This window comes from Miscanthus floridulus, chromosome 1, assembly GCF_019320115.1.
Source record: "Miscanthus floridulus cultivar M001 chromosome 1, ASM1932011v1, whole genome shotgun sequence".
NCBI lineage: Eukaryota > Viridiplantae > Streptophyta > Magnoliopsida > Poales > Poaceae > Miscanthus > Miscanthus floridulus.
Genome location: NC_089580.1, coordinates 4,580,292 through 4,602,940, shown reverse-complemented (window position 1 = coordinate 4,602,940; position 22,649 = coordinate 4,580,292). Strand labels below are relative to the sequence as shown.

At 43.0% G+C, this 22,649-nt stretch overlaps 3 protein-coding genes and 1 long non-coding RNA gene across 8 annotated transcripts; 2 read left to right on the top strand and 2 right to left on the bottom strand.

Moving 5' to 3' along the window:
* The first annotated feature begins 1,842 nt into the window (after positions 1-1,842).
* LOC136451309 (putative B3 domain-containing protein Os03g0619850) lies at positions 1,843-5,449 on the top strand. Its single transcript, XM_066452021.1, has 5 exons — positions 1,843-1,870; positions 2,095-2,240; positions 2,683-3,130; positions 4,558-4,781; positions 5,071-5,449. The coding sequence occupies exons 1-5, from the start codon at positions 1,843-1,845 to the stop codon at positions 5,320-5,322; spliced, it is 1,098 nt and encodes a 365-aa protein (XP_066308118.1). The 3' UTR covers positions 5,323-5,449.
* A 1,727-nt stretch (positions 5,450-7,176) lies between these two features.
* Positions 7,177-9,506, bottom strand: LOC136451299 (uncharacterized). The gene is made up of 3 exons (XM_066452009.1): positions 9,039-9,506; positions 7,386-8,950; positions 7,177-7,312 (listed from the first exon to the last, which is right to left on the bottom strand). Exons 1-3 carry the CDS (start codon positions 9,504-9,506, stop codon positions 7,177-7,179), a joined length of 2,169 nt encoding a protein of 722 aa, XP_066308106.1.
* Positions 9,507-11,992: 2,486 nt separating this feature from the next.
* LOC136506524 (B3 domain-containing protein Os03g0619600-like) lies at positions 11,993-16,383 on the top strand. 5 transcript variants are annotated; one of them, XM_066502606.1, is made up of 9 exons: positions 11,993-12,261; positions 12,365-12,546; positions 12,708-12,979; positions 13,373-13,506; positions 14,021-14,441; positions 14,533-14,738; positions 14,971-15,328; positions 15,405-15,637; positions 15,982-16,383. In XM_066502606.1, the coding sequence occupies exons 4-9, from the start codon at positions 13,378-13,380 to the stop codon at positions 16,231-16,233; spliced, it is 1,599 nt and encodes a 532-aa protein (XP_066358703.1). In that variant the 5' UTR covers positions 11,993-12,261; positions 12,365-12,546; positions 12,708-12,979; positions 13,373-13,377; the 3' UTR covers positions 16,234-16,383. The 5 variants fall into 5 exon arrangements, with proteins under 5 accessions (XP_066358703.1, XP_066359331.1, XP_066358245.1 ...); XM_066503234.1 differs by lacking the exon at positions 12,365-12,546 and having other exon boundaries at positions 11,993-12,364; XM_066502148.1 differs by having other exon boundaries at positions 11,993-12,546; positions 13,376-13,506.
* A 3,202-nt stretch (positions 16,384-19,585) lies between these two features.
* On the bottom strand, positions 19,586-20,293 carry LOC136471447 (uncharacterized). The gene is made up of 3 exons (XR_010762042.1): positions 20,113-20,293; positions 19,746-20,040; positions 19,586-19,660 (listed from the first exon to the last, which is right to left on the bottom strand). It is a non-coding gene; the product is annotated as an uncharacterized lncRNA (long non-coding RNA).
* Between the last annotated feature and the right edge of the window lie 2,356 nt (positions 20,294-22,649).

The window sequence follows — 22,649 nt, the reverse complement described above, 5'->3', positions numbered from 1 at the left end:
TTTATCATAATCTTCTGAATTATTTAAGACCCAACTTCATGCTGAGCTTAACAAACCGAGCCGAAGTCGAAAGTCATTCCAAATCAAGTTATTTTTATTTTAAAAGAAAAACCAATCCAATCAGAGTACTTTTGTACCGAACCACCGAACCAACTCAACGAGTTTTTTGTCCAGCCTTGATCCCATGCATGGGCCCTTGAGCGAGTTGAAATGGGAGAAACATCTATTTTTAGCTTCATTCCACACCAATCCCTTGTGAGCACGTTTTAAGTCGTTTCAAAAATACTCGTTCGGTACAAAACAGTTTTAAACAACTTGTGAAGTTGCTGGAGAGAGAGTCAATAGTTACATATAGAGTGCATCCATGCTATGTAATTAATTAAAAAAAATAAAGGCACTAGTAATGTCTGAACTGTTAGGTCACATCCAAACCAGTTTCACCCGAGAAGAAAAACATCCAAAAACACGTCAGCAAAGCTGCTGGAGTTCAAATGAGATTTTTTTGCGAACTACACTCATACACTCATACCTAAGAATAGCATACCCACATAACCCCTTTGAGCACAACACCAGCTGCAGATCTCGAATTTGACTTTGACAAAGTCCTCATATGCACCTCGCTAATGAGGGGCACGTCGCCTACTGCTAAAAAAACAACATAATGTAAGGAAAATATTGTCTACCACTAAAAGAGCAACTTCGTTAAATTTTAGAATAAATCTAGGAAAATTGACTTGATAAAGTCACCATAGGCACTTTGATATTGATGTGTACGTCGCTTATCACTGAAGGAACAACGTTGTTTAAAAAAATACAAGCACCCATGTTAAGAGGGTGTTTGGCACGACTCCTCTTGAAAGGCTCCTTCAAAGAAACTGGAGTCGTTTTGAAGGAGCCACTTTGGAGGAGCTCTACGGCTCGGGCTCCTCTGACTGAAAAACAGCTCCTTAGCAAGAACCGGAGCCGGAGAAAAACCAACCCAAACAGTTGTAAGTCAAAACTATAACTAACTCCATTAACCCAACGGGTTGAGGTAGGCATCAGAATATTTACTGATCTTCAATTTCCATCCCGTCATCTATCTAAAAAGAAAGATCCACCAACCACTGGCCACTCATTAATAGCCATTAGTTGTTTACTCCGTGGAAGTGTTTTCCTCATACATTGAACACACAGAAACAGTTACACACTAAACTCAGGCCCGTTTAGATGCCCCCAAAACCTAAAATTTTGTGCGCAGTACCTGTTACATCGAATCTTACGGCGCATGCATAGAATATTAAATGTAGACGAAAAAAAAAACTAATTGCACAGTTGGGTGAGAAATCGCGAGACGAAACTTTCGAACCTAATTAGTCCATAATTAGACACTAATTGTCAAATAAAAATAAAAGTGCTACAGTAGCTAAATTTTCGGATCTAAACGGGGCCTGAGTAAGTGCAAACCAAACACCAAAAGACTCTTCCGACTCTTGGGCTTCCTTTTCTTCCCTTATGTAAAGACAGCTTACAAAGTGGTACTCCTACCTCATAGTCATTCTCTTTGAAAACATTTCTCTGAGAGGAGGTTCTTCTTTGCATCCCTATCATCTTGGTGGTGCTTCTCCGCGAAGGTAAGGGGCATCTCGCCTTTCTTTTTAGCAGTAAAGAAGTTTGAGAGCCATGAGCCGCTCTGATTTCTTTACTGATTACTTGCTAGTTTCGACTGGTTTTCAGGATCGCAGAACTGTATTGTACTGCAGTGCACCATTTCTTTGTTTTGTACATTTGTAATCTAGATTGCAGTTGTTAGGGTGCTAGATTCTAGTATCTTAGGGCAACACGCAAGTTTTGTTTTCTCGAATGAACAGTAAGCAAGAATCCTACGGCTGTAATTTAGTATAGTAACACGCACTATCTCTCAAGCTTACCTACTATTTCAAGGGGCAAGATGGCTCATTTAAGTATTTAATTAATAAGAAACACATCTTTGGGAAGCCAAATTTTCTATTTTTGATACGGGGTCAAGGTATTGTTCTGCATGCTCTACAACAGAGCAGAGCTTCTTTTCTGATTAAAGATGTATATGATGTAATAATGTAATTCGAATTACAGTTGTCATAGCTACAAGTGGTGGTTCTCGGACTCGAATGAAGAAACCTTGTGATTGCTGCAAAAGGTACTTGGACCATTTGGAACAAAAGAATCAAAATGTAAGCTGCTTCCTAGGGCATATGACTGCCAATTTTAAACATAGCATGGTAAGCCTTTGAAAGCTTTTTCTTTCTCTCCTTGCATTTTGATTGATCTGTTGGAATAAGTAAGTGGATTCTGGCTTTCATACTTTGATAAGCTTCATTTCGGGCCAGCCATAACTGCTCACTGAACAGATTGCAAACTGCTTGTTGTGACTCATGTTTTTAGACATTCAGTAAGTTTTATGCAGCTCCCGTATTTTTTCCGTCAGAACTAGTTTATATTGTTGATATTGCTCTTTCCCACAACCTTTGATAATGTGAATTTTTTACATGGCATGAGATTCTGATGTCGTATCTGCTAGTTTGCAGTGTGAACAATCTGCATTCATGAATGCATTTTCTGACTCTAGAGAATACACCTTACATTGCTTCATATATTTTCTGATACTCTGTTAGGTTTTGCAATTTCTCTGTTTACATCACTACGTTTTTGCTGTTACTACAGGTAGTGCCAAACAGATTTATGAAGCAGTTTGGAGGAAGGTTGTCAGGAACCATCCAATTAGAATCCCCTAATGGCAATGTGTACGATGTTGAAGTTTCAGAGCACTTAAATAAGTTGATGCTCCGACATGGATGGGAGGCATTTGTTGATGCAAATCACATAGAAGAGAATGACTTCTTGATCTTTCGTCACATTGAGAAATCTCATTTTGAGGTTCTGATCTTCGATACCGATGGTTGTGAGAAAGTCTTTTCTTGTGCTGGCCTAAGAAACACCCCATGTGTTCAAGAACGAAGTGTAGATTCTGTTGGTATTTCAAGCAGCTCTTGTCATGATACCACAGAATCATCAGGAAGTGAAAGGTCCGCAAGGTCTGAGAAGAGTGGATCAAGTAACCATGGAAAGACCGCAAAGATGGCTGCAACATTCTCATCATCTAAGGAGTCAGGTTATACCGTTAAGCATTGATTTAGTTAGCCACATATTTGCCTTGAAGTTTATGTCAGCATTTCTAATTGTTTCTTGTGAAACTTTGTGCAGAAGACACTCCAGTGGAAAATGAACTTTCTGAGTCAGATGACCTTCAGACACGGCCTGTGGCTGATTATGTTTTAGCACGTAGAAGTTATCTATCTAAAGCACAAATGGAGAGAGTAACAGCTATTATTCAGAAAATTCAACCTGAGATCCCTGTTTTTGTAGCAGTCATGCAGAAGAGCAATGTTCAACCCCTGGGTCGTTTGGTAAGTCCAACATTAGCTTTTTATTGCAAGCTGTTATTGTTGGTGTATTGTGAGTGAAATTCATCTTCATAAATCTTCTGAACATGTGGATAAATGACCTTCTTTCTCATTGCTTCATCATTGAAAACGTTTTACTTACTAATTTTTATTGTATGTTGACATCATTTTCCATCTGTAATCAGGTTATTTGTAAGGAATATGCAATCTCACATTTTCCACGAGAAACAATGTATATCACACTCCAGAGCCCGGACAAGAGCAAGGAGTGGCATTCCAGATATTACATAAGAAAAGATAAAAGTACGTACATTCTTAGGGGGCAGTGGTTCAATTTTATTCGTGACAATCATGTGCAGGAAGGAGATATATGCCTCCTTCTACCGACAAAAAGTCGAAGGAAATTCAAGTTGACGATCTATCTGCTTCGCGCAACAGCAACTAATTCCAAGGGTGGAACTGTTAGTAGAACTTGTTTTCAAAGGCCTGACCCATGCCATGCTAGATCAAGTGGAAAGATCGCTTCTGCAGTTGACGTTAAGGAGGAATCAACAGATGGTATCATAGCAAAACATAACAACTTATCAGATTTTAGATTAGGAATCCATTTTTGGTCTCTCAACTCTTTTGTTTGTTTACTTTGAACCCCAAGTCCAGTATCGTCTAAATATGGTACCTCAAGTCTCAATACCATTCAATTTTGGCCTCCCAGCCTGTTTTTGGTAGCTTTCAAGTGACGTGGAAATGGTTTTTCATACAAGTTGGTATTTTCTGCCACCTAGGCCATGATTTGGGGAAGGCCTGCCTGTCATTTTCTCTCTCTCCCGTTGCCACTCACACAGCAAAGTGGTGGCCATGGAGAGAACGGGAGATAATGACATGCTATCCAGAGTCCCGGACGGTTGCATGGTCTAGTTGGCAAAAAAAACCCAAATTGGAGGGGAAACCATGTCACGACACTCCAAAACCACAAAAAGGAGCTCAAGGTCAAAATCAAATGGTACTGATAGTTGGGGTTTTAGATTTAGATGGTGTTGGAGACTTGGAGTTAATTAAGGGTGAAATTAGACAGAGACAAGAGTTGGGAGACAAAATAGAGGTTATTCCTTTCTTATGGTGTAAAATCTATTTGTAGGAGAACATGTTTCATGGGAGAGTGACATGAATGAAATTTCTGATGGACCTCCAAACAGCAAGGATTCAGGAGGTCCTCCTGAGCCGTCCTACATTTTACCAGGAATGAGCGGTCTATCTCGATCCCAAAAGAAGATTATTGAGGCCAAAGTGAGAGCCATCAAATCTGAAGTTCCCATTTACATAGCAATAATGAGGAAGACCAATACTGCTGTCGCTAAGCTAGTGAGTTTAATGCTTCTCCAAATGTTAAACTACTACTATATATTTTTGTTCTCCAGATTGTGGTTCTTGTCTGAATTCCAAACTATTCACCCAGATTCATAGTATCAACTAAGTATTTGCTACTACACCACATAAATGGCATATGCACGCTAAAAAAGTTTTGCAGAGTCGAATCACGATGTACTAATGAACCCTTGGAATCAGTTCCTTTGGACAATATCAGACTGACATTGTGATGTATACGTGTTTCCATTTCTAATTTCTAACCACCAATCTTGTAACGTATCAGGAATTCGGCACAGAATATGCTGCTGCTCATCTTCCAGCTAGAGAGCAAACCATGGTGCTCCAGTGCAAGAGGAAGATCTGGAAGGCCAAAATGAAGGTTTCTAGTCGCCACAGGAGGTTTCTGGGGAGAGGCTGGACGACATTTGTTCGTGACAACGGTCTGCAAGTCGGTGACCTCTCTCTGTTTGAACTGAAGAAGAACGAGAGGAAGCTTACCATGGAGGTCCATATTATCTCCAGGGAGCAGCTTTAGCTTGAGATGGAAGGAGATTGTGCCCTGTGATCCTGTCTGCAAGTACCTCGTGGGTTATTTTGCTTGTTTTTTTTTTATATATCTTGAACTTAAACCATGGTGTGGTTCATCTCCGGACGGGCTGGCCAATTCTCTGATGGCCATCCTGGGAGGTCCTAACTACGAACAGTTTCTCATGTTGACAGACGCAACCATCTTTTGGCAAGCCCTATATAGGACTCATGGTAATTTGTAAACCGGTGCAGGAGGCACCGGTCTTTTATATGATGCGAGATGGCATTGCTTGTGTTTATAAGAGCTTGAGTACCCGTGCTCGCATGTTGTATAAATTGATAGGAATATTTTTTGCTTAACAAAAACTATTCTACCTTAAAAGAATTTCCAAGTATTTGTTTAGACACAAAACAGTACACAGTACATCCAAGCCTGAGTGAATAGTGGATTTGATGGTTGAAGACGAATAATCGAAATAACATCTTTTGAGCCTCATGGTCATAGGAGTAGCATTGGCCCTTGCCATGAAAATGTCGAGCACATTCGGAGAGGAGATCAAGGTGATGATGGCATTGAAAAAGTCCAATATATATACTCTTGTTGGCATATATCTTAAGAAGTAGGGGGAATACAAATCAAGGCATAGTTGTTTGTCCTCTCAAAAAAAAAGGCATAGGTGTTTGTTGGTTGAGCATTTTGGATGTCCTTTAAGGGCACCACTAACGAAGGCTAACACTCTTAGTGGTTCTGGTACAAATAAAATGGACTAAGAAATGTTGAGACTACTATTCATACAATGCAAACTATCACTACTTGTGTCTTGTAAAGAAACTTTTTTCTTTCATCATGCCTCACCTTTGTTTCATGTCTCTCTTCTTTTTTAGTATGGACCACCTTCTTTCTCCCCAAGCATATGTAGCTTTTGCAAGCTATTATGACACGTTTAGAGCACCTACCTTATTTATCCGATCCTACATGACACTTGAGGCTACTGCTTAAAAAGCAAGGTTGGGGAAGCCCTAATGGGACCTTGGGAAGTGGGAGTGGATGATTGTATTGGGAGTGGGAAAAGATATTCGGTGCAAGCTGGATTGATTAGTTAATAGGGTTAATTCGAACGCTGTCATTGTAATTCTTCGAGTTTGAAAATATACCATTGCAATTCGTGATATTGTAAATATGCCATTGTAATTCCTGTGAAACGTGATTCATGCCATTAAGTAGGCTTTCAGGCGTTCGTATACGGCAACATGTTTAGTATGGCCCGTATTGCCCTTGTCCAGTCGCCGCAGCACCTCCGCCGCACGTCGCATTGCCTGCAGCATCCGCTCCTTGGGCGGTACCATGCCCAGCTGTCCAGCTGACCTGTATGTTGCATTGGATTGCCCAGCTGACCCGTCTGAACAAAGCATATGCCATAAAAAGATCACAGATAATTTGCAAGTTGAAAACTTTTGATAATTTGATAACAAGTTGAACACACTGAACAAAGCATTGCCATAAAAGGTTACAGATAAGTTGATAACAAGTTCACAGACTAGTGCCTGGACTTTAACTGACTACAAGTTCACAGGACTTTAACTGAATACAAAGTTCACATGACTTTAAGTGGATACAAGTTCACAGGACTTTAACTGAACAAAGCACGACCTGATTAATAAAATTCAAAAGCACAGCCTGATTTCTAGTTCACAAGCACGGCCTGATTACAGGTTCACAATCACAGCCTGATTACACACAGCAACCATCAAAAGCACTCGACATTAAGATTCAGGAATCAGTGACTTGAGCAGTGAGTTGGGTATTAAGGAACTATGACAAGCTCGTGACAACTCTAGGCTGTGGTGCGGCGGCAGCCTTCTATTGCTTTTTCTTCACTGGAGTCTTCTTCTTCTTGGGCGTCTTCTTCCTTTTGGGACTCTTTTTCTTCTTTTGTGCTGCCTTCTTCTTCTTCACCTCTGACGGCCCAGCAGTGTCATCATCTTGTTGCCGTTTCCTGCATAGTATAGTGGTTAGCACTAGGTTCAGTACAGAATGCACAAGAAATGCTTTGAGAATGAGCCACTAACCTCTTGTTCTGTGATCTGCCCCCAATTTCTCCATCGGAGTCAACCTCAGCAAATTTGTAAGTCTTGGCAAAGTGACCGAAGTCACCACACCTTTTGCACTTCACCTTTTTCTTGTTCGCTTTCCCTTCAAGGCAGCCCCTAATTCTCTGTACTCTTGGTCTGCCTGGTGGTCTTCCTAGCAAGGGTGGAAATATTATGAACCCAAGATCCACCACAGGCCACTGTGTTCTGTCTGGAAAAGGCTCTACTCTTCCTTCATAAGCAGCCCTAAATCTTGGTACAGAATAATATGCATGCACATAGTCTTCTATTTTCATTCCCCTATTGGACAGTATCCAAGCTAATGCATGCTTGCAGGGCTTGCCTGTGAGCTGCCACTCTCTGCATGAACATGAATGATGTTGGAGATCAACTGTGTGTCTCCTCTGGTTATTCCAGTTGTCCAGAAGTGTCACTTTAGTCATGTCTTCATCACTACTTGATACCTTAACCACTTTGAGATTATTGCTGATAGCATTCAACTCCTTCATGACATTAGGGAGTATACCATCACGCATTTCCCTAGCAATCTTCCTCCTCAAAAACCTCTTCTCCATGATGAGCTCTCTCAGGCCATCAACCAATTCGTGCAGCAGCAGTCCTTTCATGTACCTGATCTGAGCATTAAAGCTCTCAAATACATTGTTGGTCAAGTAGTCACATTTACTCTTCTCTGAAAACCCACATCTGTACCACAGTCTGTTGTGATGCTGCTCCAGAAATTCTATGGCATCTGGTGCAACATCAAATATCTTCTGCATGTGCCACTTGAACAGCCCCTCTGTGTAGCTTCTTGCTGCTGGATACAAATGATCAGTGAAGACATCTCCCTGATAGTGCTTCATGAAATTTGAATACAAGTGCCTCATGCATTCTCTGTACTCAGCTTGTGGGAACATTGCTCCCACTGCACTTTCTAAACCCTTACAAGCATCTGTACAGATCACTAGGCCTTCAGGTGATCCTATAGCTTTATGCAACTGCTCCATAAACCATTTCCAATTGTCCTCTGTCTCTGAGTCAAAAATGGCGTAAGCCAGATGATACAACCAGTTGTGCCCATCTACAGCAGTAGCTGAAGCCAACTGCCCAGTGTATTTACCATTTAAGCATGTGGCATCTACCTCTACAAATGGTCTGCAACCTGCCAAAAATCCATCTACACAAGGCTTTAAGGCTACAAAAATCCTTTTGAACCTCTTCTTATTCCCTTCTACCTCTATTTCTACAATGCTTTCTAGTGAACTAAGCTCCATTTGTGCTTTCCAGTTCACCAACAATTGGAAACTTTCCTCATATTTACCATGTATGTGCTGAAGAGCTAGCTTCATACCTGCCCATGCCTTAGAATACTTCAACTTGATCCCATAATCATCTTCCAGTTTGTCCCTAGCATCCTTGGCACCTTTATTTGGATTTTTCTTGAGCCATTCTATCAACCTGCTAGCACACCAATCTTGTGTTGCCATTTTTCCTTCTCTCAGCTTTGTAGTAGGATAGTTATGCTCAGCAGGCAATACTTTAATCTGCAACAAAATTGAATAGAAAAATACATGTTACAAAAGTGTACCAAAAATAGTTTATAATAGAAAAATAAGAATACACAGATTGTACCTCTATTGTTTTGCCATCATAAATCCTTGACGCATGTATTCTCCATGGGCAGCCCTTAGCTTTGCACTTGGCAATAAACCTGGTCTTGTCAGTCTTCAAATCAGCAAATTCAAATCCAGTGATCACAGCATAGTGCCTCACAGCTTTCCTGAATGCTATGATATCAGGAAACAAGGCACCTTTCACAATGTTGGGATTTTCTGGATCATGAAGGACATTTATCTCCTGAGGATCTGCATCATTAACTTCTGCCTCAAGAGGAACACCTCCTTCAGCAGGAATATAATCAGAATTGTCATCAACTGGTTGTGTTGCAGTGGCATTTGTGGTTGGTTGTGCAGGTGGTACTGAGATATAGATGTGTTCATCATCAACGCCCACGTACTCCTCTTCATTATCAAACATGTCTGGCTCCCTAGCAGGCTCAAAGTCTGGCTCCTTTGTTGTAGCTTCAGTAGGTTCTGGCATGTTTTTTGTGGGTTCAGGAGCCTCTATATTGTGTTTTTTGGGTTCAGGGGCCTCTGGCTTTTTGTGGTGGATTCACTTGGCTAGGTTGGTCATCATCAGGAGGAATAACACACAGAGGTTCTAGCTCAGCATAGTCATCAGCAGTAGATACTGAATTATCAAATACACCTAGCAAGACCTGGCAACACATCTCAGCCTTATACATAGAAAACATATCTAGCAACCATCTGTCATTCACTAATCTGACATCTTCTCCCAAATTCTTGTCAAAGAACCACAATCTGCCACACTGGCGAGATGACCATTGCACCTCTTTGGCTAAAACATTCATCAACAAGTCTACGGTTAAAGCACCTATGTCCACCTCCCACTTAATCAGAAATCCCTTTTTGTATGCTTTCCTACCTAGGGAGTCTGTGGTGCTGAAGCCTTGAACTTTAATCTCTAGCATGAACAACTCAGGCCTAGCACGAAGAATGGAAATGTAAAGGGAAAATCCCACAGCAAAAATGGGTCCATCCCCAACAGTGGCCGATCAATAGAAAATTTTGAAAGTTAGTAGAAAATGGAAATGTATAAAAAATCTTTATAACGAGGGAACAATAGATAATTTTGAAATCATTAGATCAACTTTAACTTATGTAAATAATGTAAAAATCATGTCAAACAAAAAGCAATGAGTCATAAAAGATGTTTATTGCAGAAAGATTATAAACGCAATATCTCTTCAAGTCTACAACTAACATTTTTAAATGGTGTAAATCAAAGCTTAAAACATCAGCTACTAGCTGGCTCTCTCATCTCGCAAAGCGTAGATGCTGCCCAATAGCCCAGCAGCGGTACCTCGCACGGCCCTCGTCTTCTTCATATGTTCATGTACTTGCAAATACAGAGATTGGTAGATCCGCCCCTGATCCCCAACTACTCTAGTCATACCAAGGGAAGATTTTGCAAGAGTTAAGAGATTACCTGGCCTTGTTGCCAGCCATGGCCGACGAACTGCTCCCACACGGCTCGCCGGTCGCGGGGAAGTCTATCATCTTGCTCAAGCCATGACCATGGACTCCAATCGATGTGCAGACTTGGGGAATCAAATCTCCTTCACCACCACCACCTGCTCCAGGCACGAATCGCCGCCTGCACAGGTTGCACAGCCTCCGTCGAGCCTGCACAGCCTCTGTCGAGCCTGCACAGCCTACGCCGCCGCCGCCGTCGAGCCGACTCGCCTTGCTGGGTTAGGGTTCGGGGACGGGGAGAGAAGAGACGAGAGAAAGACCGAGAAAGAAAGCAAAGCGAGCTACGAGCGACCTTGACTCCTCGTGTAAGTCGGATGAGGCAAGGGCAATACGGGCCATACGAAAAATGTTTCCGTATACGTACGCCTGCAAGGTGGGCCATAGGTCGTTGCAAACATACTTAATGGCATGAATCACGTTTCACGGGAATTACAATGGCATATTTACAATATCACAAATTACAATGGTATATTTCTAAACTCGAAGAGTTACAATGGGAATTAACCCTAGTTAATAAGGCAATAGTGTAAATGATCCCATGGAGAGCTGTGCCTCATCAATTTCGCAGGGAGCAGAGCGCGACGACATGTGGTGAGCTCTAAAGAATGGAGGTGACGTGGTCACGTGGCCTTAGAGCAAGTATAATAGCAGGCTATAAGCCGACTAAATGCTGAGGTGGAGGAGAGAGAGGAGGAGAGAGAGGAGAAGCGGGCTGTAAGCTTACAGCCGGCTTAGGCACAAGAACCAAGAAAGTCTGTGAGAGAGACAAGTGGGCCATGTATTAACTGTAAAAAGCTAACTACTGTATGAGTGGGCTGAGAGAAGGCTGTAAGGAACCTTACAGCCAACAAGCCGACTGTATTATTAGCCTTGCTCTTATAAGAAGCTAGAAAAATCGTACGGTAGGTTTCTCCTATTTAGGTATAGAACATATGATTTTTTTTAGAAATTCTTAAAGGAATATTTGGGATGTTTTATGAATTTTCATGGACCTTTTAAGAAGTAAAATGAGCAAATAAATTTTTTTGGTGTGCTTGAAAAAGTATTTTTTTCAATGAACAGAAACTAGGAAAGGATAGCAATTTATTTGTGAAGGAAATATTTCAACAATGAGATGGATAGGCTTATATGAATACGTAGCATTTTTGGTGAATTTCAGTTTTAGGGAATTTTCTGTATAGCGAAAGTGCTTGAGAAAAAATAGCTGTGTGAAATTCCGGGTATACATAGCAGTTTAGGGGTGTTTATTTCGCTGACCAGTGGGGTCAGCAGGTGTGGTGTTACGATTGCGGGTGCTGTGAACTCGGTTTACGTCAGTATGCCCGTACACCAGTGTCTGATCGAGCTATCCGTCCACTGAACCGAGTATAGGGAAACCAGTGCGACTTCGATTGCTGAGTGCGGCCGCTGCCGCAAGTTACTGTGTCACGGGCTGACTTTATGGACCGGTGGACCAGAGCGGCTTGGAGTCAATGGTTCATGAGAACTGGGTGTTGGAGCGGAAGAGGAGAAGGAGCGAGCGGCTGGCGACACCAGGCTCGGCGGGCCTGCTCGTCATAGGTGGAGCAACGGACGGAGGGAAACGGGAGGCCGCCGGCCGGTAGCGTTCTAGTACGGCGGTGCGCGGCCGAACCTCACCGGATGGCTCGCCATGCGCCGATCTTGGTGGGCTTCGACCAGACTAGTGTAGGCGAGGAGGTGGAGCCGAGGAGGGGAGGACTCGCTGCCAAAATCCGCAGGTGTGATTGGAACGATTGGATCGAACCTGATGGGTGATGGCATCGTATATTCGTAACTTTTGTCAGACCTGATGGGTCATATCATATTATTGCGCACGCGCAGGTAATTTGACGAAATATTCTGAAGCATCAATGTTCTTCTAGATTCCTGACTGAGCTCACATGAGCATTCATATTCTGAGCTTTTGGGTTCCTCCCACTTCTCTCCACACAAATGGCCAGTAGATGTGTGTTGTGTTTGCAAGGAGTGACTGCTGGCAAGTCAATAGGAACGATTGGATACAGGCATGTATTGCAAATTACCATTTAATTTCTACAAGTTGTTTCATCTGGGCCACAGTATAATACATTTCGTTTCTTTAGTGATGCGGAAACTGTTAACTAATAATAAGTACATGCTACATTTCATTATTTTTTTAAAAAAAGTATACTATGCTCCTTTTCAGAGAGGACACGATGGCAGCTTCCTTCTCTGTGTGGATTCCCTGCAATAGTTCACTGAACTGTCATTCCATCACGTCTTTCCAAAAGAGAGATGATCACCTCTGCATCCAGCACTTGCTTTTACTACTGTATCCATGTGCTTGGCTTGATGGCTTGTGCGTGTGTATATATATGTGTGTATCAGTAGCTCTGACTGAGGCTATCACCATTCTTTGTCGGAGCTTCTATGCAGAGGCGAGGGTGTTTTCTCTTCTCCTTCGAGCATCAAAATAATGTAAGAGAGTGAAGAGCAGCTCTGATTTGTTCAGTTCTTTGCATTATATTTTTGTTTGATTTTGAGCCTACTTTTGTCTGGTACTGGTAGTAGCATAGGAAACCATTTCTCTTGAGCTGAATTTCAAAATGGATTATATTTTGGGTGCCCGATTACAGCATCTAAGCATAATGCAAAAATTGCTTTTTAAAACTATGCATAGACAAGAGTTGCCACCTGTGTAATGATTTCCAGGAAAAAACGGGTTCATTTAACAAGGGACTCGTTTTTATGGAGCAAACTGCATTTATGATGTGGTGTTGAGATTTTGTTATGCTGGAAATGGGCGACTGTGCAGCAGAGCAGTCTCTTCTTTTTAATTGAATATGTTTCTAATATGAACTGCAATTCCAGCAGACATGGCTAGTTCTTCCCGAATGAAGAAACCTTGTGATCATTGCAAAAGGTACTTGGACCATCCGGATGAGAAGAATCAAAGTATGAGCTGCTTCCTCAGGCGTATGACTGCCAGTCCTAAACATATCATGGTAATACTTCTCAAGTTTGATATCTTGTTTTCCATAACTTGCATTTCCCAATATTTTATACCAAAATGTAAATGTCGATTTGGTAAATGGAGACTGGATTTAGTACTTCGATTAACTTGATTTGGGGTAGCCAGGAAGAACTGAAGGGTGCTAGGCTGCTAGCTACTTCCTGAACACTGGGAAGAGTGACACCCCTACGACCATATGATCCTCATAGTGAGAAACATAATTTAAATCACAGAAGTTCTTAAATTAGTTTTAGTGTTTCATTTGATATGTCCAAGGCTTAAAACAGTGACAGAAAGTCTTGTATGCCGTGTTAAAATAGCCAAAGCTTCAATTTCCCTTTTCTAAAGACACCATAAATGTAGTTTGCTCCATAAAAAAACGATATCTGTTTACTGATACATATCCGGAGTTCCGGACAAACATATCTCAGATTACATTATTTGTTTTCGGTTTACCTGGCCAGGACTTGCTCTATTTACATCAATTCCTTTCAATGTTACTACAGATTGTGCCAAACAAATTTCTGAAGCATTTTGTAGGAAAGTTATCCCAAACTATCAAGTTAGAATCCCCTAATGGCAGCGTATATAATGTTGAAGTTACGGAATGTTATAATAAGAAGGTTCTCAGACATGGGTGGGAGGAATTTGTTGGTGCCCATCATATTGAAGAGAATGACTTCTTGCTGTTCCGGCACATTGAAAACTCTGTTTTCAAGGTTCTGATCTTTGATTCCGATGGTTGTGAGAAAATCATTCGTTGTGATTGCATAAAAAGCATCCCAAGTGTTGGAGAAACAAGAGTAGATTATGTTGATATTTCAAGCAGCTCTCAGTTTGATACCATAGGATCGTCAGGGAAACTTTCCAGTCGACATGGGGAAACTTTGAAGATTACTGTAACATCCTCGTCATCTGGTGGCTCAGGTTATACAGTTATAACTTATATTTTACTTGCATATTTGCCTCAAATTCTAAAGTTACTTATTCCTATTGCCTGTTCTGTCAATTTGCACAGGAGAAGACATTCCATCTGAAAATGAATCTTTTGAGTCAGATGATCTTCAGGCACCAGGGGCTGATTATATTGTATCACATCGAACTTATCTATCTCAAGAACAAAAGGAGAGAGTAACTTTGCTGATCCAGGAGATTCAACCTAAAACTACTGTTTACATTGCCGTCATGCGGAAGAGCCATGTTCATCCCCCGGCTCCTTCTGTTGTAAGTTCACTACTGTTGAATAGCATGACACCGCTCCCAAAAATTATTTCCTTTTTGCTGATGTACATGCTGCCATAGGTATAAGCTAAATTAAAACCTCTTCAAATTCTCATGAGCCTTCTACTATGTGAACAAATGACACTTTTCCCCCCTTTTGTTCACTGTTGAAACTATTATTTTTTAGTAGTCTTGGTTGTTTGTTTACATCACATCATGTTCCATCTGTAATCAGGATATTATAAAGGAATATGCATTTGCATATTTTCCACATGTAAACGCAAATGTCACACTTCAGAGACCAGGCAAGAGCAAGAAGTGGCATCCCAAATTCAACACAACAAAAGGTGGTGTGTACAGGCTTCAAGGGCAGTGGTTAGACTTTGTCCGTGACAATCATGTGCAGGAGGGAGATATCTGCGCCTTTTTACCAGAAAAGCTTGGGAGAAGGTTTACATTTACAGTCTATGTACTTTGCGCAACAGCTACTCGTTCCAGGAGTGAAACTGGTTTTCAAAGGGCTGGCCCATGCCCTGGTGGTGAATCTAGTCCAAAGATGGCTTCAGAAGTCCATACTAAGGAGCCAACGGATGGTATTATTGCAAACTTTTAGAAAATCAATTGCATTTTGGATTATCCCCTTCTTATAGCCTATAAAACTATCTGCAGGAGAGCATGTTTCATCCGAAAGAGACATGAATGGAATTTTGCATGAATCTCTGGAGAGCAAAGATTCTCGTAGGCCATGTCATCCTCTCTACTTTTTACCATCCAATAGCGGTCTATCTAAATCCCAAAAGAAGATTGTTGAAGAAAGAGTGCAGGCCATCAAATCCGAAGTTCCCATTTATGTAGCAATCATGAGGCGGGTCAGCCTTGGGATCTCTTATAAACCTATACTAGTAAGTTCAATTCTCTTCTAAACTCATTCAGTTATTATTATTCATTCTTATGGATTTGGTTACTGTCACCTTAAGCTAGTTTATTGATGTTGACATGATTGCTGTTGTATGAATGCCAAACTATATATGCACCTGCTTTCATATGAAACAAACTTTTTGTTACAGCATCAGAGTAATATCTCATTCCTCCCTGTAAAAGACTGAGTATATAAAGGCCAATAATATAAACTTAGAATTAGTTCATTTAAAATGTCTGCCTCACTTTCATTGTTTTTCTAACTTTCTATCTGTGACACATCAGGAATTTGGTTTGCTTTTCTAACTTTGTATCTGTAACATATCAGGAATTAGGTTCGCGATATGCTACTGCTGTGAATCTCCCAGCTGGAGGGCAAACTGTGGTGCTCTGGTGCAGGAGAAATATATGGAAGGCCAATATAGTGACAACTCGTCAAAGGCATTATCTTTGTGGAGGTTGGCACAAATTTGTTCGTGACAATGATCTAGGTTTCGGTGATATCTGTCTGTTTGAACTGAAGAGGAACGAGAGGGAGCTTACCATGATGGTCCATATCATTCCCAGGAAGGAGATTTAGTTTGTAGTATAGTATAGAAGGAAATGGTGACCTTTTCTTTGTGCTAGCACTCTTGTGGTTTATTTTTGTTATTTTGTAGTACATTGAAATAATCGATGGTTGTCATCGAATTATCTGTGCAACTCTTTAATTTGATGCACGTTATCAGTATCCATCCAGACTGGTTCTAGTAAATTTTATGCGATGCAGCATCTTTTGCTAGTCAATTCTTATGGTAAAAAGGAAAATTAATGCAGTACTGTTTGTGTTCCATTAGTAGGCAACTGCAAGCGTTTTCCTTGCTGTACAAATTTATATGAGTGCACGGTACACTGAGACAAAAAAAAAATTAGGGTAGCCTGTTTTCATTAGTGACTCAAGTTTTTTTTTCACAACTAGATTGCAAATTAGTTAGGATAATTTGGGGTAGTAACGTGTTTTCACTAGTAGATTGCTGGCTGATGATGTGGTAATAGTGAGGTTGCTGACCGGTACAACTAGATTGCAAATGGTCAGTGATGCCACCGCTCACTGTCGGAATAACAGTAGTGTCTGCTTTTGCTTCACTTACTCGATCTGTTCCAAATTATAAGACGTTTTAGCTTTTCTAGATACGTAGCTTTTGCTATGCACGTAGATATACACTATATCTAGATATATACTAAATACAATGTATCTAGAAAAGCCAAAATATCTTACAATTTGAAACGAAGGCAGTAGTAGTAGCCTCCTCATACAACTTCTCAAAGTTGAGATCCAGCCTCCACAAGCACTGCCGCGAGGTTGATGTCGGTGTCCATTTCAGTGCCCAGCGTCAAAGAGTTGGTGTGCGGCTCGACATTGGTGACACCAGGAACAGCACCTATGTTTGTTGCATTTGCAACAAAATGGCTTTTGTGCTCCTTTAGTGGTCAGAGATGAACTCACAGTGTCACAGTAGCTCACAACCAAATTGGTACTACATCCGTCCCAAAATAGACGTCATTCTCGCTTCCTGAAAAGTCAATCACTTTTAACTTTGACCAAATATATATAAAAATATTAATATTTATAATACATAATTAGTATCATTAGGTAGATCGTTAAATATATTTTCATAATAAACTTGTTTAGAGATATAAATGTTGCACGTATTTTCTAAAACCTAATCAAAGTTGAGAAAGTTTGATCTGCACGATCCTGACTTCTATTTGCGACAGAGGGAGTACTTCTGTGATCCTGACATGACCCATACTCCATCCATCCCTAAATAATTGTCGTTTTCGCTTCCCGAGAAACAACTTTAACTAAATATGTATAAAAAGTAATGATATTTATGGTATAAAATTAATATCAATTAGATAGATCATTGAATCAATTTTTATAATAATATTTATGGTAATCCTAAGCGTATCTTTAGGAGTACCATAAATATTACGAAAATGTCTTGTACCAGTACAATAAATATTATTATGTGAGCGTATATACTAGCACTGGTACAAGACTACAAAGCAGTTTTTGAGCTTCCCATCTGGGAATATATATATATATATTTTTGGTTCTGGTAGTTTGCTCTTTTCCGACGTGGAGACAACAGACAAGCTTGCTGGACCCAACGGCGCACCGCAGCTCGTCTCCTTGAGCCCTTCCTTGCCACCCGCGGACCCGCCTTGGCGCCGCCTCCCTTAGACCCTTACGCTAAGCCCTTGCAAATGCCCCCCCCCCCCCCCCCCCCCCCCCCCCCCCCCCCCCCCCCCTGGCTTCTTGGAGGGAGATTCCGGGATTAGGGCCGATTTGAGCATGGTATGTATACTCGATTTCTCCACTCTCTGTCATGCTGTGATTTCCTGTTTTCTCCACTCTCTGTCATGCTGTGATTTCCTGTTCCTTTTTCGGTTCTTGGCGGCGGAACAGATGTGGCCGGGGTGAGTTTGGTTGGCAGTGGCAATGCAATGCGTCCCCCACAGAAAAACAAAGGGCTTGATCTGCAATTGGATGCTCCCGTTGGGCAACAAGATCATAGCATTACTGTTTTGATTCGCATTACCTGGTGTACCGTTGGCTTGGTTTTAGTGCTCTGGTGCCCAGTCAGGATTGGATTTTTTTTAATTTTAACCCTTTTGAATATAATTTTAAATTTAACGTTGTCGGTTTTTTTTAAAACTAACACTTTTGGCCGCACCTATTGCCCTGGCGCGGCCAAATGCCGTGCTGGTGGCACGGCACAGGGCTGACGTGGCATGGGCCGGTCTGGGGGCCGCTGACGTGGCGGGTCTTGCCGCGCCACCGACCCTGGCGCGCCGCGCCCTGGTGCGTGGCGTGGCTGGACCAAACATACCGCACGAGCAGCCACACCACCTGGCCGCTGCGCCAGGTAGAATCAAAACGCGTCGCGCTCATATTTTGTTTAGTTTTTTTTCACGGCCGAATAGAGACTTTGATAAGCCAATGATTAGTTTTTCGTCTTTCATAATACGGTTATGCACCTTTTTAACTAATCAATTACGGAAAATTGCCACCGGTATACAGATACGCCGGAACTGCCGGTTTCCGAACGCAGGGTACTTAATCTCACCAGCAGTGCTGTCGCGACTCAAAGAAACGAATAAGAAGCAAGTTGACAAGCTGCCACATAACATATTCATTGTTTTGACATAAGTTTGACATAACATAACCAAATAACCCCGTAAGTTTCAGATGTCAATATTCGTTTGACCTAAACAAACTAAGACCCAGGAGTGTAAGGATCCCTCGGACGCCTCTGTCTCTTCGGATTTGTTGGCAACACATTGGGAGTATAGCCAACATCGGTATGGTCGCGTCGACGGTGTATATGGCTCGTACCCTGCAGGTATATGATACGCGCGATTACTTATAAATCTTTATGATCGTTAGTTCATGGAGCCTACGTATTGAAACAAACTATCTTTGTTAGTACCTGTGAGGCTCCTTGGGTGTCAAACGGGGCACCACCTAGCTGAGACATGCCGATCTCGTCCTGCGGTCATTCGTCCCATTGGCCGTGCTGTCCGCGGAAGCCCGGGGGTTCGTCGTCGTCGTCATCGTCCTCCTCCTCGTCCTCGGTTGCAGGGTCCTTCCCAGCGCTATGATGTGGTGGTATACGCACCGCGGAAGTGGCACCCTGCGTCATCGGCTGAGAAGAGCCGGCTGGTGTCCTCAAAGAGGCTGAAGACGTGCCACCCGACCGCGCGGGGAGTGGCGGTTCCTCATAAGGAGTGTCCATGCAGCTCAACTTCTGAGCTAGCTTTCTGCAGCTCTTCTTCATCTTCTGCATAAATAGACGTTAAAGTTAGTTCATTACCCAAACACATATACAATAAAGAAATGTTTTCGAAACAGACAAGTTTATGTTTACCTTTACAAAAGCTGCGACAACGCCTGGCCCCTGCCCTCTAGACTCGTGAAGCCGGAACGCTGCTTCGTTGGACAGCCTTGACAATTGTGTCGCCTAGGTACAGAAACGCGGTTGGACAGTTTTAGTACACATACTTAATACCAAAAGGATAACAAATTATACCATTCAAGTATCTTACCACGTATCTTTGAAGCGGGGCTCTCTGTAGCTGTGTGTCCTCCCTAGTGGTAACGTCGTACACATCTTCGATGACATCTTCCTCCGAGTCCTCGTCAATCGCCACGTCAGTGTACGGGGGCTTGATATGTGTCCTCGTAGACCTGTGAAGCCACCGTAGGTACTCGTCGAAGGTGTGCTGGTCGTGTGGAGGACCCTCAAGGACCGCATGTGGTACCCTGGTCTGCCACAAATGGATGTACGAGCTATGTGTCACGCGCCAATCCTTGGTCTTGTACCTCTTCCTGCGGTCAAACCTGCAACAAAACGATGTTAGTTGTACCAAACACACCTCTGAATTGTAGCATTATTATTAATCGATAACGCACCCGTGTAATTCTTGATTGGTGGAGTAAAGCGGTGGTGGGCACCATGTCATTCTTCCAAACTGTCTGCAGACCCGGATGGGCAAGTGAATCTCGACCACATGGAAGAAAATAAGAGGGACGTCGCAGCGATACTCGTGTGACTCGTCCCTAATGACAGGACTCAGATAGTCCTGGAGCTCCGGAGAATCCCAAGGACACCAAAACACCTAAAATTTCGTAATTGTGTTAGGTTGTGATATAGTATACATCGAAGAAGACACTGCTACGATAGTATAGAGAGCGTAACCTGGTGCTGTGTCCGAACATCGAGACCGTCCGTATACTCTCTGTACTTGCGCCACACATTCCCTCTAACTAACTGTGCTTCCGTCCAGATATACAGAGCTATAGGGAGTGTATCGTGCCCGTTCCATTGCTGCATTGAATACGATAACGAATTAGCAACAAATAATCTCATCATATCTAATAGCCTGGAAGAATATAATGAACCAAAGTACTTATCGGTAAACCATTATTAAGGGGCCTCCCAACGGGCAATCGTTCTCAACACCAAACCTAGAGTAGGTAGGAGCAACCCCCAAGGTTCGCATGTCCTGAGGTGCGACGGCAGGCAACGCATAGCTGTCGATACGTCCATGCCAGGACTGCGCTGCCCCAGCTGTATCCCGCTATGTTCTCCCACGGCTGGTGAAGTATGTCAAGGAAGATCCAGCTGATGGTGTTGCCCGAGGCGTCTGGGAAGAGGAAAGCACCAAGAAAGTGCCAGAGCCACACTCGAGCGAACCTATCGATCTGTGCCTCCTCAGCTTGTGGGTCCAAGTATTCAAGGCGCTCTGTGATTCAGGACGACGAAACACCGGAACTTTTCCTGTAATTGATCAAAGAAAATGAGACCCGATGCCAGCTGTAAAGCAATGCAAGTATTAAATAGGCTTGAATTACTCACTTATTTTTCTTGTAAGCATCGTCGTCCGGTGGAAGAAAACCAGTAAACTGAGCCACCAGCTCCCTCCAGTGATCGTCGTCAACTATCCCTGTCACTGGAAGTCCCCCCAACCGAAGGCCTAAAATAGACTTCACGTCCTGTAACGTCAAGGTCATCTCGCCACAAGGTAGGTGGAACATGTGGGTATCAGGCCTCCACCTGTTATAAGAATAGAACGACTGTTAGTTGCTTCCAATTTGTTACAAGAAAGTTTACGTACAAAAAATACACTCGCACCTGTCTACAGCTGCAGTAAGTAGTGCTGGGTCAAGGGGCGAAAGACCGTGGTTGACAACACGGACAAGCTCGAGGAAGCCGGCACGCTGTATGTACGGCATATAACGCTCGTCCCACTGATGCGCCCTGGTGTGAGTGCGGGGCCTCAAAGGAGGCAAGGACACCTCTGCGTCGTTGTCACTCAAGATGTGTGCTCGGTGCTGGTCGTCGTACTCCACCTCCAGAATGGGATACAACGGGTGCTGCGTGGGAGGGGCCATCCTGTTACAAATTGATAAACAAAGCGTTAGAGTATTCAAATTAACAAAATTCAAGTTAACATTAGTAAGTTCACAAACAAATCACAAACAAATTCACTAACCTAACTAGCCTAAATCTCTAAACCCAAAATCCTAACTTTACTAGATAATAAATACATAATCAATCCATATAAAACTTTGGTCCTAAAATTACAAGTAATCTCTCCGTCTCAAAATAAATACACATCTTGCTTCTCGAGTAGTCAAATATGTTTAAGTTTGATCAAAACTTAAAAAACGGTATCAATATTTCTATCTCCTAATAAGTTTATTACGAAAGTATACTTCATGCTTAATGTAATAGTACCTATTATGTATCATAAATATTAGTACGCTATTATATAAATTTGGTCAAAGACACTAATGGTCAATGAAAATAGCCTCGATGCCCCTACATGCTCCTAAAAATGCTAGCACTAGGATTGCGACGGCCGCTCGATGCCCCTACATCAACTCTTTTGCTTCTGCGACGGACGCTCGAGGATTGCGATGGCACGTGGGGTACCGTAGGGATACAAAAACTACTAACTATACTAGATAATAATAAAAAATATGAAATCGAGAGGTACCTTAGGAGCGGGTGGCCTTGACGCGCCGGCGTTCGTGGCGCGGCCGGCTAGGGCGCTGCGCGGCGGGAGTGGCGGGGCGCGGCGTGGCCGGGCGGCTGAGGCCGGGCCGTGCGGGCGCGTGCGCGGCGTGGCCGGGTAGGCACGGGCGCGTGCGGCCGCAGGCAGGGTGCTGGCGGTGGCTGGCGGCGACGGCGGCGGCGTTCGGGCGGGCGGGCAGGGCAGGGGTGCGTGCGGGCGGGCGGGCTCGCACGCGGTATATATCTGGTCCTGCCGCGCCACAGATCAGGGCGCGGCACTGCCGCGCCAGGGTCGGTGGCGCGGCAAGACCCGCCACGTCAGCGGCCCCCCAGGCCAGCCCACGCCACGTCAGCCCTGTGCCGCGCCACCTTGCATGGCGCGGCACAAGCATTTGGCCGCGCCAGGGCAATAGGCGCGGCCAAAAGTGTT